Below are 17601 nucleotides of genomic sequence, written 5' to 3'. Positions count from 1 at the left end.
CCCAAATTCAATTTCAAAATGGAGGCAGCAAACAATGCGATGCACATGGAGTACCTTAGTCCTCCTTAGATCAGGAATAGAAGGATAACGAAGGTTTAAACGTAGTTTAATTTTTAAAGAAACAATCCAAGATATTTCTGGCACCTATGACCAAACTAATGATCAATAAACACAGTTTTAATAATAAATATACAGGAGGAAAAAAGAATCATAGGAAGGAAGATTCTGGAAATAAATGGGGCCCAACAAACACTGCACAGGTGATCAAGACAATTAAACAACAATATATAAATTGGTTGAAGGACTTCAAATATACCCATTGGTCAAGGACTGTAGTTTAATGCTGCAGGCAATAATAAGCAAACCAGGACATTGCTTCTGAAAGCAGATTAATGCAAAGGACTTCAAATAAGAGAAGTTCCAAATAAATCCAATTGCAGAAAACATCTTGTTGACATATTACAGAGAGCTATATGCTGATCCTAGGGGAGTGTTTGAGTTGTCAGAGCCCAGTACAACTAGACAGTGTAATATAGTGTTCACAAAGGAGGACATTTTAGATTTGATATGAAAACTCAAGCCATCCAAAGCGGCAGGCCTGGATGGAATATCGAACCTCACCTTGAAGGATAAGCCAAAACTATGGGCAACTATACTTTATGCTCTCTTTAAAGATCTAATTCGACAAGCTTACATTTCATCTCTTGGAAGATCTTCCTTCTTGTTCCAATTTTTAAGAAGGGCAACAGGCTGGAACCTGTAAGCTATTACCCTCTGATGTGGTCAGCATATATTTTGGCCTATATAATCCTTTCGGAGTTAGGCTTTGGGGCAGGATCTTCTTGATAAACATCAACGTGCCTTCCGGGAAAGGTATATGAATCCATCTAAATGATCTTCCAATCTCAGTTTTCCAACAGGAAACAAGAAAATGCCAATTTACTTGGCCTTCATTGATTTGTCATCAGACTTCGACAAAAAAAATCGGGAGCTACTGTGGGAAAAGTTTAAAAGTCAGGGACTTCGGACTCAGTTCTAGATACAGTTATTAAACTACACACAGTTAAGAGAATAATCAGGCTAGATGGCACTGTCCAATCCGGTTAAAATCTATAGCAGTCTTCGAGAGGGCTGTGTGTTAGCCCCGACACTCTTCAATCTTTACATAGCAGACCTGGGCAACAAACAGAGAAGCTAGAGCTTATTCTCCAAAATTGGGTCCTTTGCAGATTCAGTATTTGGCTTATGAAGATGGCCTTGTAATATTGGATAGAACTTCGATAGGGCGACAGCGAAGGTTGTTGTTAATGCAGAACTACATGGTGGAGAAGGACTTGGAAATTAATTGAAGAAAAACTAAATATTCTTACTTTGTGTTACAGGAAAAATGTCGACCTTGAGCTATTATTTAGATGTAATGAAGCTTGAAGCAGTTGATCATTTCAGCTATGTTGGCTTTATGTGCGACTGAAAAATGACAGCGATTCACACCTTTATCAGATTACACCCTAAATGTATACTGTTTGCAACAGAGTTTAAATTAAAAAAAAATACACAATTTGGCAACATTTACATTTAAACCAGTTCTATAATATTACAAAAGTCATCTCAAGCCTATTATATGGAGAGATCCTTTTTACCCAAGATCTTCTGTATTGGGATAAATTGTATGGGATCATTTGGAGAAGAACTCTAGAGCTTCCAAGTTGCTTGTCGATGTCTTGAGATAGGCGTTGGGCCTCTTGTTGCCAATAGCAATTGAATCATGGAGAACTTTACAGGAAAAGTATGGATTCCTCTCAAAAATCATTGTATTCAGAATTAAAGATTCAGATGGAAGGAACAAAATCAGAGGTATTAAACAACTTGGTCGTAAAATACCTGAAAATGCTAAATTATCGGAATTCTGTTGCCCACCAACAAGGTGATAGAAGCCTGGTCAAATGGATGCTAATTAGGGGTGTCACGGTATTAGTTTTATGGTGGTACGATAACCTTCTTGCCAAATGACGGTATATCATGGTTATCGCGGTATAGCAGGTGGAGTTAACTGATCTTAACAAATATTTTCTTAAAAGGTCATAAATTGTCAGATTTATCATCACGAACAGAAACAGGCACCCAGGGCCAGAATTGGGCTTTTCAGCATACTTTCCACTGAAATGCCACCCCTTACTTCCACCAAACAACACAAACACATACATGTGTAGGGGTGGGGGCGGGCATGGCCTGCTGTGACTGGCTAAGCAAACTTAATAGTTTTTCTTAAGTGGTCATTTAGGCTTTTAGCTCCCCCACTGGCTACTGGTGAAGATGAACATGTTGCCATCTTGATAATCTGCATGCCACAGATCAATGCAGGCTAATGGTAGGATGCGCTTGTGCGCATACACACACACACACGCACGCACTCTGTTTACATTACAGCCTTTAGTTTACTTGCGGGCCAAAAGTAATCACTGACATGTTACCCTTTGGTATGGCAGCAGGGACTATGCAAAGAGATGAGTGAATTTTGCGGTATGACTTATTATATGTTAATTCAATGATAGAACCAGGGAAATCCCCCATTGTCATATGTTTAGAAAACATTATCCATTATAAATATATAAACCTCAAAGCCGCCAACCCAAAGTAAATCATTTTCCTTCTTGGCACTGTATTTATTCTTCCTGTTGCTAATATAATGATTTTGTGTCAGGCACGTGTGGTGTACGGAACAGCATTAAAAACAACTCCAACTGAAACTACTTGTACCAAAAAAAATAGGTTTTTGTTTTTACATTGCCTTTTTGCATTTGAAGTTCTTTAACTATACCATTAAGTCAATGCTTTTCTAGTTTTGAAACTTGTATCTGCACAGATTTAGCTGATACTCCAGGAATCTAAGGCGGCTGCATAATTGGTCTTTCATGGTGCTCGCTCGTTGATAGCCTTGAATGAAATAGTTAGACTAGTGGAAGTGTTATAATGCACATTTTGAGCAATGAGCTTATTGCTCAGTCACAGGTCATCGCACAAATATGGCCTAGACCACCACCAAACCACAGCCCCATCATTACCATTTTCCCCAGGTCTGAGTGCATTAGGGCCCTTGTGATGAGAGTTCAGAGGGAGAAATGGTTTCATGGGTGGTGTCACAAATTGAGAATAGACCTAACAAGTATTTCACCCCCATTGCTCTGGATTCTTCAAATTGAATGTAGAATCTGTCCTGCCTGAGCCCAGTGCCATATGCAGAAGGCAGGTAGGTGAAGGATCAAGCAAAGCAACAACTCTAGTGCCAATATGCAAATCTACACAGAGGACAGTGCAGGGCAGTTTATTTACTAGCAGAAAGCACTGATAAACCCAGTGTTCACACAGTTTAGAGCAGGGTCCAACTGGGGCATAAAATTGTCTCGGGCACCAACATAAAAGTGGCCCACAGTTGCAAATGGGAATTCATTCCCTTTGGAACACTGTTTGAATAGTACCCAAGGGAGAGATTTTTGATAAAATGTGATGCAAATTGTACATTTAAAAGAATATTTATTCAGCAACAGTGGTCAAAACGATTAGCCGCATAGTGAAGTCACTCATCAAACTGGCCCACTTTGGCCAAAAAAGTGCCCCACTTTGACCCAAAAAACTGGCCCACACAAGCATTTTGCGTTTTTGGTTCGCCCATGGGCCTTTTGCCCTAAAGGCCAGTCCATACCTGGCCTACAGAGCTAAAGTTGTTTGTGGACATGCATCAGAAGGGCATCCAGTTCATTGCCCCCTTTGAATTCTGGGACGTGTAGTTCCCCATCTTTCATATTGGTGGTAAAACAACAAATCCCAGAATTCTAAGCTAAAACAGAACTGGATGGCTATCCGATCCATGACCATGAGAAACTTAAGTTCCTTGAATCCAAACCTTGGGGAGAGTAATTCGATATGCACGACTTTCACTGGCCGTCCTTTTTTTCACAATTTGCACAACCAGAGCAAGAGCCGTTCCAATGTGTGTTTGCTCAGTGTACTAGGACCTTAACTTACTGAACTAATGGCAAATGATGCCGGGCCGGGCTGAATCAATACATTTCTGCTCCTGCTGGCTGAGTGGTTGCTAAGCAAAGTGCTCCAGGATCCATTGTTTTGCAAGTCACTGAAGGTTGTATTACATTTGTTTACATACGAACAAAAGGAAAAATAAAATTCTCACTTTCCGCTAAACCTCGTGACGTCCCTGTGGTCTTGCTAATTGCAAATTGAAAATCGGGACAATCACCATAGAAGATCTGACCTATAGCGCGGAGCAGCACGACTGTGTGAAAACGTTTAAAATCTGTACGCTGCCTTTCAAATAAATAATGCCTGAAACAATATAACTTTGTTCTAGTTTGCCCATGAAATCCAGGTCTGACGGAGTCTATCAACTGGAGTCTCTGGTATGCTTATAGAGCCAGTCAGTCAGCTCATCATTACCAGCTTTGCATGGGGAACACAAAGGTTCAGGCACTGGGCAGCTTTCAACACAATTTGCTCAAAGTCGGCTGATCTTTGACCCGACTCTACTGATCACAATGAAAGAGCGGTCACAGCAGCAAAGCTGCATTTACTAATGTGGCCTCACTTTCCCTATGCTCTTGTCTGCCAAACAAGGCCTCCTTAGCACACGGCACATCCAACAGTGAAAGACCAAGACTGCGCAACACTTGCTTACTACAGCTTTTCCAAATCAGATTGAAAAGCACACTTAACGGTGTAAAAAGTATACCGGTATAAACAACTTGACGGTTATTGTTCAATTAAGTTGTTCACGGTATCTTTAACGGTATACCGTTATACCGTTATACCATTACATCCCTAATGCTAATGTTTGAACATGTGCTGTTTTGTGGCCTCAAATTGGGGCAGGGAAAATGTCTTGCTAGCCTTAGCTACTTTAAGATATATAAGTGAGATTGGACATCAAATATACTTAAATAGGCATGTTCTAAGATTCGGATGAAATAAGGACAGTTTGTAAGGAAATTAATCAAATTGGGCTATAGAATAACAATTGACATTTTAAAGGAAAGGGAGGTTTTACATTTTGTTTTCTTTTTTTGCTTTATTGTTTTATGTGTATTGGAAAAGAATAATGAAATGATTATATTGTTACGCTCCTTCGTTTTATCGATTTATTTTTTGTGTAAAGTTTACTTGGAAACCAAAAAACGAATAAAAATAAAATACTTAAAAATAAACAAAAACACTTAAAAAAAATACATAATCAATAGAAACAGCCAGATTGAAGTGGATTTCATAAATATTGAATGTGCTTGTTATTTAGACATTGGAGAACATGCAGGAAAATCAACGTGTTTGAATCAGTTCAGTTTTTTTCCCTCCTTCACAGTCAAAATACTATGGTGCCTCGTATACTGACAAATGCAGCTTCCCTTTAAAACACATTTCAATCAAAATGTCATGTTGGGATAGTGATAACTGCACATACAAGCTTCCCTAGACCAGCATCAAAGTATCAAGAACTTGGAATAACTCCAGTTTACAAAGAACTTCACTTACTTCATGTTCCTGTGCAAGTCTAAGAATTTCATCAAAAGTCACGAAAGAATCATTTCCTCGCACAGCGTCTTTCTCCATGTACCCGAGGTGGATATCGGTGGCCACCAGAATGTTGAAGGTACTGTCATCATCACTGTGTCAGAGAGAACATTGGGCAATGTAAGAAAATATTTCAACACCCTATGTCAGATAATAAACTGCAGTTGCAGAAATATGGTGAACCTGTCAAACACTCAATGGTGCAAACGTCAGATCCACTCGCAGTAGTGTTTTCATTCTTGCAATTATTTCTTAAGGTTTTGTTCTTACTGTGAAATACGTATATATGTGTGGTGCTCAATTTTCGCAAAACAGGAAAGGGCGATGACTGAAAAGGAGGCCAAGAAACTCCACACTGCAGTTCATGTAGTATTACTTAGCACTCACCCACTCTTTGCTGGAAAATGCTGAACATGGAGCTACACTTTCACATAACTCCATTTGAGGAGTGCTATGGGCTGCCCCGATCCCCAAAAAAAGCTGCATTAAAAAAGTGCCAAGTTTCCCTGCACAGTGAGAGGTCTCATATCTTAAGATGCCAAGGAAAATAGCAGGCAATACAGCATTTTCACGTTCTTTCGCCCTCCCACTTCAGCTGCCATCATTTGTATCAGGGTTGAAAAACATGGCTCTGCTGGGTGGTCCAGCAATCATTTTTGGTAGTCGTTTGCAGTTCTGGGTGCATGAAGAATTGAGAAGTCGGAATACCATAACTCCTGCTTGACATCATCGCATCTTCTGAATTACTTGTTTTTGAAGTTTTCACTGCATATATTAAAGTTACTTTTCAAGCAAATATGAACCTCTCACATAGATGCCCTTCTTGAAGCGGACGAGTCCATAGCCAAACTTCATCCTCCGTATCTGAAAGGAGAACTGGATCAATTCTAGTATTTTCCCCCCTACATTTGTGGGCTCCCTCCAGTAAACATCCCAGGGGGAGTGACACCACCCACCGCTGTAATAAGTCTACTACATGCTGCAACTGCGAGGCTGCAAAAAATCACTCAATGTCTAGGACTTAAAAGGTCTCCTTTCTTGTAGGGCAGTTCCCAGGGTGGCCACACTCACCGTTTGTAACCTGCTCTCCCGCATAAATTCAGACAAAATTCTGTCAACTGCTTTAAAATGCATCCCGTCTCAGCACCGGGTTGGATTGATGTTCCTATAGTAAAATGGGGAGAAACAATTTTTGCTAGAGGTTTCCTACATTTAATCCCAGGAATCCTTCTATATAAATTCTGCTGCAGCAGATTTGCATGGCCTCCCTCCTACCCACCCGCTGCCGTTTGAGGGATAGACTTGTATCCCTATTTCTCAGAACCCAGCCAGTAACCATATGATCTGAAAGTCCATAAATGGTGCCCTCTATGTCCGCCCCCTCAGGGAATAAGATTCAGCCCAGTTTTTTTTCACACCGGTTGTTACGTGAAAATATTTGATCTACTCCAGTATTTCTGGGAACGTTTATTTTTGATTGCGTATGTACAATAGGATTTCTTCATACAACACAATCACTTCAGTAACCGTGCCATTGGCAAACCTTGATAGTCAAACTTTCCCAAGTCTACTTGCCATCGGCTCTACTGCTAATGTGAATATGAGCAGTGAGAGGGGACACTCCTGCTGAGTACCGTGCCTAAATTCCCTTTCCAGGGAATATATTTTTTGTGACCCAATGCTAGCCACCGGTTTCATGTATAGCAAATTAAACAATCCAATCAGTGAAAGTCCGAAGATAAATCTCTGCAGCATTCCAAAGTCAATCCCAGCTCAGAGAATTGAAGGTCTTTTCTGCTTTGGTCTACTTTGCAGTCGTAAACTCAAACAGTCTGGGTTTCATCAGGATATTTCTATGTGACATCGACTGATCAGAATGAATATGATCGAGACCACCCTTTGCATACACTGGGTTATGAAACCACTGAGCAGTTTGGTGCCTGTATAAGGATGGGAGAGGTTTAAGATGCTGTTAACATCTCATCCTCATAAGGTTTTGGCAGCGTTATCTCTCGGGCTTGCTACACCATAAGGGGCAATAGCCCTGCACTCTTTGCTTCTTGGAATATTTTTGATAGAGAAGGAGCAAGCAGTCTAGCATATGCTGGGATGCAAGTGCAACGTACTAGGCAGGCAAAGAGATTTAGACTGCGCAAAACATTAACAGGTGGCCTAGTGCTAGCAGTCCTCGTTGGGCGTAGCAGAATGCGCATGTATCCATGTGTAGTTAACTTTGACACATATTAGAAACACCATATAGCCAAACAGAAAGAGCAACAATGTATTCACGTGGCAGATGCAGAGGTTAAAGTAAGGGTCATGTATTTCGCATTTAGCAGTAGTATACAGCGTTCTATTTTCATAGATGTGCTAGTAGATAGCGGACATAGGTAGGCGGTCCAAGGGCTAAGGTAGGAGTTCCACCATGTTGGATTTTAGGGCACGTTACAGGATCTGTTTTGTGAAAGTATGAGAAACGGGCTGAATGTGGAGCTGTGGCTCTGTCCAGTTGATCCTGAGACAAGTCCCCCTGCCTTTCCCCAGAGAGAAGCTGTCAAGGCCACAGTCCAGCTGCAGAGCTCAAAGGAGCTGAGAAAGGAATGTTGGGTCCAGGGAGGAAGGGTAGGGATGCACCTTTTAAATGTTGAATTCATGTGAAAAGGGCATAGAGTTCTGTGATGCCAAGAGGCCTGGTGAAGATTTAGACCACTACTGCCCTCCGCCAAAGAGTGGTCATCCTATTTGAACTGCAAGTGCTGCATTCTAGGGATCAATAAATAAGCAAAATTAAAACATAAGAGTAGTGCCCCCAATCGTGTCATTCATGTGCACCTGGGCTTCCAGAGAGATAAGGGGGTGGGGAGGCGTGCTATGGATTGTGAGGGGTCAGAAATGAGAGGCGGATGCAAGGTTGTAATATTCGCAGTCAAACATTTTATTGAACATAAAACACGTTCGAATAACGCCTCTGTGGCCCTATCCTAAAGAAAAAAGGTGCTCTACCTAAGAAACTAAGAATCAGTCTGTTTCAAGTAATTAATAACTTAGCAATCGTCCTTGTGTCCAAAACATTCTAAACTGACCCCAACACTAAGAACAAACAATTAAGGGTGCAAAGAAATGTCTGACTTACTTTCAGTGTAAAGTGTTCATATCCAAAACAAAGGATACATCCAAAAAGTGTTTTCCAAGGAGATACCCTTGGATCCAGAGGATGGTTTCTTCCCTTCCCCTGGATTGTTATAGGATGGCAAAGTGTCTCTTTTAAACAATAGTTTCTCTGTATCACAAGAGTGTCACTTTCTCAAACTATTCCTTGAGGTTTTTATCCTGGATTCAGAAAGCTCTTGTTCAAATAATAAGTTCCAAAATAGTCTTTCATTAACTGTTCTTGTAACTTTGAAGGATTGTCTGATATACTCCTTTATCAGAATTTCTCTCATGGGTTTTTCAGGTCTCCCGGTATATTCCCCTGCCAGATATGTTCCCAAGATGCTCAGAGTTATTTTACAGATTCAAATGCTTTGTATATTTGACTGTCAGGACTTATTTTATGGATTTCTTAGATTCCCTGGTATACTCCCCTGCCACGTATCTTTCCACAATGTTAAAGTCTTTACACAACTTTGGTGGATTGCCTGGTATAGTCCCCCTGCCAGGAATCCGGCTCTGAGCTTTTACAGATTCCCCTTGTATACTTGCCTGCCAGGTATCTTCCCCCTCGTATATAAACGACCTGGTGACTTCTCTTTACAGGACTTCTTATTAGTTTGTTTCCTTTTCATTATATCACATCTGCATCTGCTTTGTTCCGTTCAATGTATTTACTTAGGATGACACTTGTTTCAATTCTCCCCCATATTGCCATATCATGCAGAGGTATTTTTTCAAATTTCGTGGTTTGCTTTTCTCTTGTCAGTATTCCAATCTCTTTCCTTTCAAGCATCGATTGGTCTTATCAGCATAGTTGCTTATAAACTTGGAGTAGTACTCCCGTCATGCCGAGGAAGCTCCTTAGTTGATCTTTGTTATCAGGTTCTGCGATGTTCAATATGGTGCCCATGAGTTTCTTTTTGGGGCTGATGCCATTGGCGTCGATGGAATGACCAAGGTATGAAACTTGGTTGCATTTTATATTGCACTTCTCTAATTTAAGCGCGAGACCACTTTTTTGTATCACCTGCAAGACACCCATAAGTTTTGCGTTGTGCTCTTCCTCCGTGCTGGCCGAGATGATATCGTCCTGAAAACAGTGTACGCCGTCAAGCCCTCCAAATAGGTGCGACATTACCCTCTGAAATACTGCCGCGGCTGAAGCGAGTCCGAAAGGCATTCTGTTAAACATAAATGCCCCAAGAGGTGTGACAAAAGATGTTAAGTTCCTTGAGCTCTCCTCCAAAGCAATTTGGTGATAGGCAGAGGAGAGGTCTAGGGTACTAAAATACTTTGCAGGTTTCAAGGTCGATAGGAGCTCAGATATGTTAGGAAGGGTGTGTCTGTCGACCCATATATTTGTGTTCAGGTCTCTCAGGTCGACGCACATCCTTATGGAATTGTCGGGCTTTTTCACTAAAACAATAGGGGCAAGCCATTCTGAACTCTCGATGGGCTGTATGATAATCTCATTGCAGAGGCGTGCAAGTTCTTTTCTCAGCGCTTCCTTTGCTCCAAAGGGAATTCCGCAGACTTGATGGGCTATGGGGACGGCGCCCCTCTTGAGTACGATCCAGTGTTGGAAACCCTCAAGGGGCCCCATCTTGTCACAGAACACCTTGGGAAATTGTTTTGCTAGAATAGACTTGATATCAGCATCGGTCTTAAGCACACTCAGCACAGGGATTTCTTCCCCAGGGTGTATCCTCACTCGAAGGGCGGCTTGCTCTTCTCAGCCTACAACAGAGGAGCCATTCTTAGCTACGAAGAGTTTGCAATATTATTCTCTGTCATGGAACTTGAGGTTCACCCACACATATCCCATAATGTCGATAGGGGTCTTTCCACAACCGGTAGCCCTCACATAACTGCTCCGCAGGTCGTGCATTTTGCCAGAAAGTACACTCAAGAAGGTCTCACGATCCACCATGGTATAGGGAAAGCCGGTGTCCACCATTACAGGTAAGGATATGCCGTTGATTTGCATGTTGACCCAGGGACCCTTGCACTGTTGCAGAGAAGTGACGGTGAGTATTTGTACTGGTGGTTGTGTTTGATTGATGGAAAGCATGTCATTGTGCTCTTGGTTACTTTCGACAGCTCTCACAAAGGCTGATCTGATGAAAGGTCCCCTGGTGAAATTGCCATATCTGGTTGACCTTCCCCGCTAATTCCTGCAGACTTTGGCAAAATGCCCAAGCTGGCCGCACTTATAACACTCAACAGCCATGGCGGGGCATTCTTTGTCAGGAAAGCCATGCTTGTACCATCCGCACCTCTGGCAGCGCGTTGGGTTCTGGGAGCTGTACTCAGATGGCCTTCTCCTGTTTGAGCTGGATCTCTAACCTCGTGATGGCAGATCCTTTCTCACTACTGCTATTAAAGGCTCGTTAGGCTGAAGCTCAGGACTGACAGACTTTATCTCCACACTAGTTGTGTGGTCAAGTCTTTCCTTCATGCACCGATCCCCAAATTCCGTGCTCCTCACTATCTAGGTGGCTTGGTCCAGAGTGGAATTTTTCATTTGCATAGTTTCTGTTGGATGCGTGGATCAGCCACATTCAGCACAAGTTGGTCTCTCAAATATTCATCGCTGACGCCTGTGAAGCTGCAGGTCGACAAAAGTGCCCTAAGAGATGCTATGTATCAATCAATTGACACTCCTTTGAGCCGTTTTCTGGAAAAGAACCTGTATCTTTCCAGGACTAGGTTGGTTTTGTTGCCAAAGTGACTGCTGAGTTTGGCCAATGCAATGTCAAACTTGCGGTTGCCATTCCCTACTACGTCGTCAGGTTCGGGAAGTGTTCTGAACAGTCTCAGGGCTTCTGCCCCTATGCAATTCAACAGGGTTGCTTCCTTGAGGTCATCGTTGAACTTACTGCCTCCAATGGCCCCGAGGTAAACATGGAAGCCATCGATCCATTGCTCCCAGGGACATGTCAGCTTTCCACGGCATGGGAGGAACTTGGTGGGAGGCGGAACGCCTTGCATGGTGGGTGTGGGTGATGAATGCGCCTAGTGTTTCAGCACTCAGGGCACCACTCACAGTACATCAAAAGTGTTGATGGTATGGCAAATGTTAAAAGATGCTTGGCAGGTCTGGCAATAGTTGTTGTGCTAACTTATCACAACTTGTTGTTGTGGCAGCTGATCGTATGCAAGAAAAATGCCAAGGCGTGATGTATGGTAACTGTTCACAAGGCCAAGCAGATCTGGGAATGGTGGTTGTGTTAACTCATCACAACTTGTTGTGGCAGTTGATCGGGCCCACTGTGTCGTTATGATGACTCTTTCGATAGCTGAGGAGCGCTTTGATTGAGTTCGGGCAGGGTATTTGCACATTAAGCGAGAATCCTTTCCATGGAGAAGCCGCGTAGCACAGTTGTCATGGCAACGTATGCTGCAATGTTGCCGGCAGGCTTTCAAAATGGCCGCATGATGGTCCACGCACTAGGGTCCTTTTTTCAATTCGGCAGACTCTCGGTATTGATTGTGTGACCACACAAAATGGGAAATGTGCTTAATCCCAACTTTTCTCACCGATTACTTTGTGTCGCCGTGGGCTGTTCTCTGGCTCTGCTTCCGAAGTCGGCGGTCGCCGGATTGGGGCTGCTGCGTGCACTAGCGCAGGAGTCTATGGCTGTATGGAGCGCTGCGCTCGCTGGTCGGGTGGTGAAGCATGCTCCCGGGGGCCTCAGGGATACAGCGCCTTGTCGCCAAATGAAGTAAACAGGCGAGCCGTGTGAAAGTAAGCAAGCGCTTTATTTGAGGCCCCCGGAGGGTTCAACAGCAAGTGGAAAAACTGACAGAAACATTCAAAAACAGAGCACAGGGCCATGGGGATTCTGAGACATCTCGTGGGAGATTACACATAACAGAAGCCAATGCAGTTTCCTAAGCAAAGGAGACATATGTGTTCCAAAAGGAGGATGAAGGATTTCTCTGGTTGCCGCATTCTGCAGTAGCTGAAGCCACTTAATCAGATAGCAGGGCTGAGCCAGGTAGAGGGAACTGCAGTAGTCCAGCACGCTTAAAACTAAAGCGCCAACCACTGGCGCCTGGCAAACTGCCGGAAGAAAAGGAAGAACCTTACGGAGAATGCAGAGCTTGAAGTGGCCGGATTTACATATCGCCACCACCTGCTCATCCATAGAAAGGGAATGCAGAAAATCTTACCCCGAGGTTTCTGACCGACGTAACAGGGGTGGGGAGAGGGCCCAATGAGACGGGCCAGAACTCAGCGGTCCAAAACTGGTGGGGAGATGTAGTACTCGCAACCAAGACCTCAGTCTTACTACCGTTCAGCTTTAACCAGTTACTTCCCATCCAGGCTCCCAAGTCCTCAAGGCATCTTTTGAGACGGCTAGCCGTCTCAATCTGAATGAGGTCAAGGTGGACAATATCAATCCGACTTATTTCATTCACTTGATTACAAGGGTGTTGGTATGCCCTGGGGTCCCTAATGCCTCTGGGCAGAGTCACCGGTTGTCCGCAGCGTTTCTGACTTATGGTGTGCCTCTGCGGTGAAGCTTCTTCCTTGGTCTGGCTTCTGACACGATGCAGACGTCTCCACAGCGTTTCCTGCAGCTCCGAGTTCACTCGTTGGGTTCTCTCTGTTGCCTGGACCGGAGAATGCCGTATCCCGGCATGATCATCCTTCCTGGAGCTTCTGTGTCTCTTGGTGCTCGCACGTTCCTTCAGGTATGTCTGCTGCACTTCTCCCTCCTTCACACCACGGTCATGACTCACGTTTACGAGCCTCCTTAAGTATCTGCCCGTCTTCTCTGTCGGCTTTCTCCTTGACTGTTCTTTCCCGTACTCCCGTGCTGGATTTTGCAGATGCCATTTGTAAAGGTCCCAGGCACTTTAATGTCAATAGAACAAACAGCCTGCATGTTAGCAAACAAAGGGGGGTCTGGGAATCTCTCTACCAGCACGAACACAGCCCAATGACCTGTTCTTGGGTGAATAACCCCTGGGAGAGACTCTACCAAGTCTTTAGCTCACTGTCCTTTTCACAGAGAAGAAATTTCCCCGCATATCAGCCTTTGTCGTGCCCAGGGGCAGTCCAGCGCCGAAATGCTAGGCAATTCTCCTCTGAACAAGAGTACCATCAGTAATCCCATACACGTGTTTCAGCCTTGTTGGGCATCATCAGTGAGGTGAAACAGTTGTCTCTCTGGGCAGGACAAAGGCTGATATGCGGGGAAATTTCTTCTCTGTGAAAAGGACAGTGAGCTAAAGACTTGGTAGAGTCTCTCCCAGGGGTTATTCACCCAAGAACAGGTCATTAGGCTGTGTTCGTGCTGGTAGAGAGATTCCCAGACCCTCCTTTGTTTGTAGCCTGCATGTTAGTCTTTGGGATTTGCATCAACTCTTGCCTCCTCTTCTTAAACTCCCATAAAACCTCAAGTACTGAGACGAAGTCCACACATGTACTTGGACTTCTAAACTGCTGCTGTTCAAAAATCTTACATGCATAAATATCAGACACAATATGTTTTATGTGTGTTGTGAATATTTGAGGTATGCATGGATATTTGTCTCGGGTGTCAGAAAGGAAAGGAATTCTGATTTTGACAATAAGGGGGAATTGTGGGGTGACAATAAGCCACCAAAAACTTGGATATTGTAAGGTCTTTGTCAGAAAAAGGGTGAGGGGGGGTGATACCGCATCTCATCCAATGGAGTCATCCCCTCTCCCCGGAAGTTGTCCCCTCTCATGTGATCCTACCTCATATAACCACCCCCCCGGGTCAGGATCGGGTAGCAGCTGCCGTCCCATGGCCACATGGGAAGAGGTCACTGCCAGGGAATCAGTGAGGAGTCCCATCGGATTCATCTCAGGATGTACCGTGATTTGGGATGGGAGGAGCAGAGATGACAATAAATGTATCTAAAAGGGCAGGGGGCTATTTGTGTGTGGCACAGCATCTGGCATAACGAGGAAGCCCATTGAAGAAGAAAAATTACAGAAGGCCAGTCCTAGGGCAAACCATAAGCCATGATACATACGATACGATTATATTTATGGAGGGTGCTCCGTTCCTTTTCCAGCTTTAACATTAGGATCTGCACACCCGAGATGGTTAAAAGGATGGCAAAAGGATGTTAAACCTTTGCAACTCTTCTCCAAAACTCAAGTTTGTACTTATGTTTGCGATTGTTATTAATATTGGTTTTGTCTAATTTTTTTGAATGTACGTGTCAATTTACTTTAACACCACATGTTACAGAGTAGTGGCTCATAGTGGATAAACGTGTGGCACCAGCCGGGAATTCTTTTCTGGCAGTTTATATCTTTACACTCTAATACACATGCACTTTATCTTGGATGTTGTTTGTGAAGTGTGTAAGGGAACATGCTATCACAAGTGTGACACTGACACAAAAGGCAAAATCTGTAAAACCTTTATTGACGTTTCAATGGTGTTGGAGACACTCTTACTTTGCCCTATAGCTAAGATGGGAGTAGTCTCAACCATCAAATAATAAATATAAACAGTCCTAGAAGAGTGTGTCAAATCAAAATGGCCTATACTAACACAAACCTAATGCCTGCCCTATAATCTTGGCCAAAAAGTGTGAAAAGGAGAATATGTATACAAAGTAAAGTCAGTGTTCAAATGGAAAGAACAAATGAGGCTGAATCAGCTCTCCTCCCCACGTTGAACAGCACAGAGGTGACTGTAGGAAAGATGACACACTCTGGCTCAGGCTCTTAACACACAAAGGCAGTTCAAGATGTGGATCGAAGCCAGCCTGGCCTTCCACATTAAAGTCTTATTTTCCAATCTCCAAAACCCAGTTCATCAAAAAGTTCCCGTCAGTACCCTCCCCCCGTCTAGCTCCGACATTTCACAGCAAAAGTTCACGTTGGTCTCCCTCCGTCGGGTTCGGACCGTTTCCTGATGTCAAAGACTTTCAAATGTGTGTGGCTTTTTTCTACAGACCGCTGCAGGACCACTTTGACTTTCCAGCTTTAATCTCACACTCCTATGTTTCTTCCCCCCCAATCCTCCAGTACCAGGAGGATAGCTCAGCGGCAGCGTGCTCGAGTTGGAAACAAGACGACACGGAGAAACACAGGTTCGATCCCTGTCTCCACGCTTAGAAACCTCTGGGTATTAAGTGTGTTATAAATAACTTATCATATCATATCAATGCTTCCTGGTCTGAGTAGTTCACTGTATTATGCACCAAAGTTCGATGTTCACCTTTTTACTCTGCCCTTTTCTCAGGGTCAGTTTCAATCACTTCACTTTTACAGTTCATTCACTTTATCGCAACAAACTTTCACCTTTCACTGAGACTTTTGAGTGGGCTACTTCCTTTCGCTGAACTACTCCATTAATCAGTATTTCTGACTTTACAGCTATCGTTATTTAAAGGTTCATTCGCAGGTCTGCCTTTCTTCACATCTCATCCACATGCGTGCAGCCTTCAATTGTGCGATATTATGTTGCCACTTCAATCTTCTTTAGCACACAATGGTCTCTCGCGTCGCTTGTCAACTCACTGGCTGTGTGCGTTTCTTTGTTGGCTTTACTATCTTCCAGTTTTCAAGTCAAGGTTAGTACCAGAGGCTTGCCCTCACCTCTCCAACTCTGCTGTTCACCCGGGAGGGTCACTGGAGTCCTTGAAGCACAATGTAGCCTTCTAGTTTGGGATTCGGCCTTCTCCACGTGTCTTTCACAGCCTTTTGGAGGTACGACTTCCTGCAGGGAACTCCTGGGGTTCTCTACCCGTGGCGCTCGTCCCTCTGTCCGTTGCTCTACTCCAGTAGGTTCGCCTTCGCCCAGGAAGTTCTGCTCGTACTCGTGTAACACCTTGCTCAGAGTGTGCCTCTATGTTCCGCCTTTTAATCCGTGTGAGGAGAGCTAATTGGTATCAGATGTATGCACTTAAAGTCAAATGCCTGACCTTGCCTGATCTAATTAACGGGACATGTCCAATACAATGTATAAGAGTTAATATTATTACTCTCAATCGCCCTCTTCCTCGGCCCAGTGTCTGTGTGGAAAGGGGTTTGTGGGGAGTTGGGACACCCGAGAATACTATGAAATAGGAGAGATCATGGGTATGGAAGAGAGGGAGGAATAACACCTCTCACCACCGGCTGCCTCACCCCCACTCACCGAAGACCCCTCATCCAGGTGATCCTCTGGCACTGGTCAACCCCAAGGGTCTGGATCCAAAGGCGATTGCCGTACCCTGGCCACCGAGAGAGAGATCCCCAGGGAGTAGCAGGTGTGAGACCCTTTGGTTTCTCACATGTGATTGAGGTAAACAATGGAAGAATTTTGGGTTTCAATGTCTGCTGGTGGGTGCAAGGAGTGTAATCCTGATCTTTATATGAATAACTCCAGCATATTTTCTATGAATGAAGTATATGCTCTTTGCACATGTTTAACCCCTTAAGTGCCAAGGATGAGATAGCTCGTCCTTTTAGGCCCTTCATTTTGTGTAATCCCCTGGGGGCAGTTATATGTACCTAGGAAGGGGCATCGACCCCAGGGAGAGCTGCATGAGATGCCCCCCCTATTATCTGCCCCCAGGGAGGGCTGAATGAGATGCCCCCTCCCATCCATTTGGAGTGGGTGGGCAAGAGGGCAAGGGTAGGTTTTGGGCACCCTGGGGGCAGATTGGCACACTAATGTGCCCATCTGCACCAAGGGGAGTTGGGTAAACAAATAAATGTGAAAATGGAAGACCGCATTTTAGGGAGGGGGGAGAATGAACGATAAGAGGCTGCACTGGGACTGGGAGGACGGAGGGCCTATAAATCTATGACTGGGGGGTTGTCCTACCCTCTAGAATTCAAATACATGCAATACAATTTAAATGCATAATGGTTTGAACCCTTGTGAA

At 44.0% G+C, this 17601-nt stretch overlaps 1 protein-coding gene across 2 annotated transcripts in view; it reads right to left on the bottom strand.

Moving 5' to 3' along the window:
- MRE11 (MRE11 homolog, double strand break repair nuclease) overlaps positions 1-17601 on the bottom strand; it is a 1502633-nt gene that overhangs the window by 1390016 nt on the left and 95016 nt on the right. For both annotated transcript variants that reach the window (XM_069639266.1, XM_069639267.1), the window contains exon 3: positions 5539-5671. In XM_069639266.1, coding sequence (XP_069495367.1) covers positions 5539-5671 — 133 coding nt within the window. The remainder of the gene's footprint in view (positions 1-5538; positions 5672-17601) is intronic.

This window comes from Ambystoma mexicanum, chromosome 7q, assembly GCF_040938575.1.
Source record: "Ambystoma mexicanum isolate Mex_15411 chromosome 7q, UKY_AmexF1_1, whole genome shotgun sequence".
In the NCBI taxonomy this organism is placed as follows: Eukaryota; Metazoa; Chordata; class Amphibia; order Caudata; family Ambystomatidae; genus Ambystoma; species Ambystoma mexicanum.
Note: the sequence above shows the minus strand (reverse complement) of the source record. Positions and strands in the feature narration are given on the sequence as shown.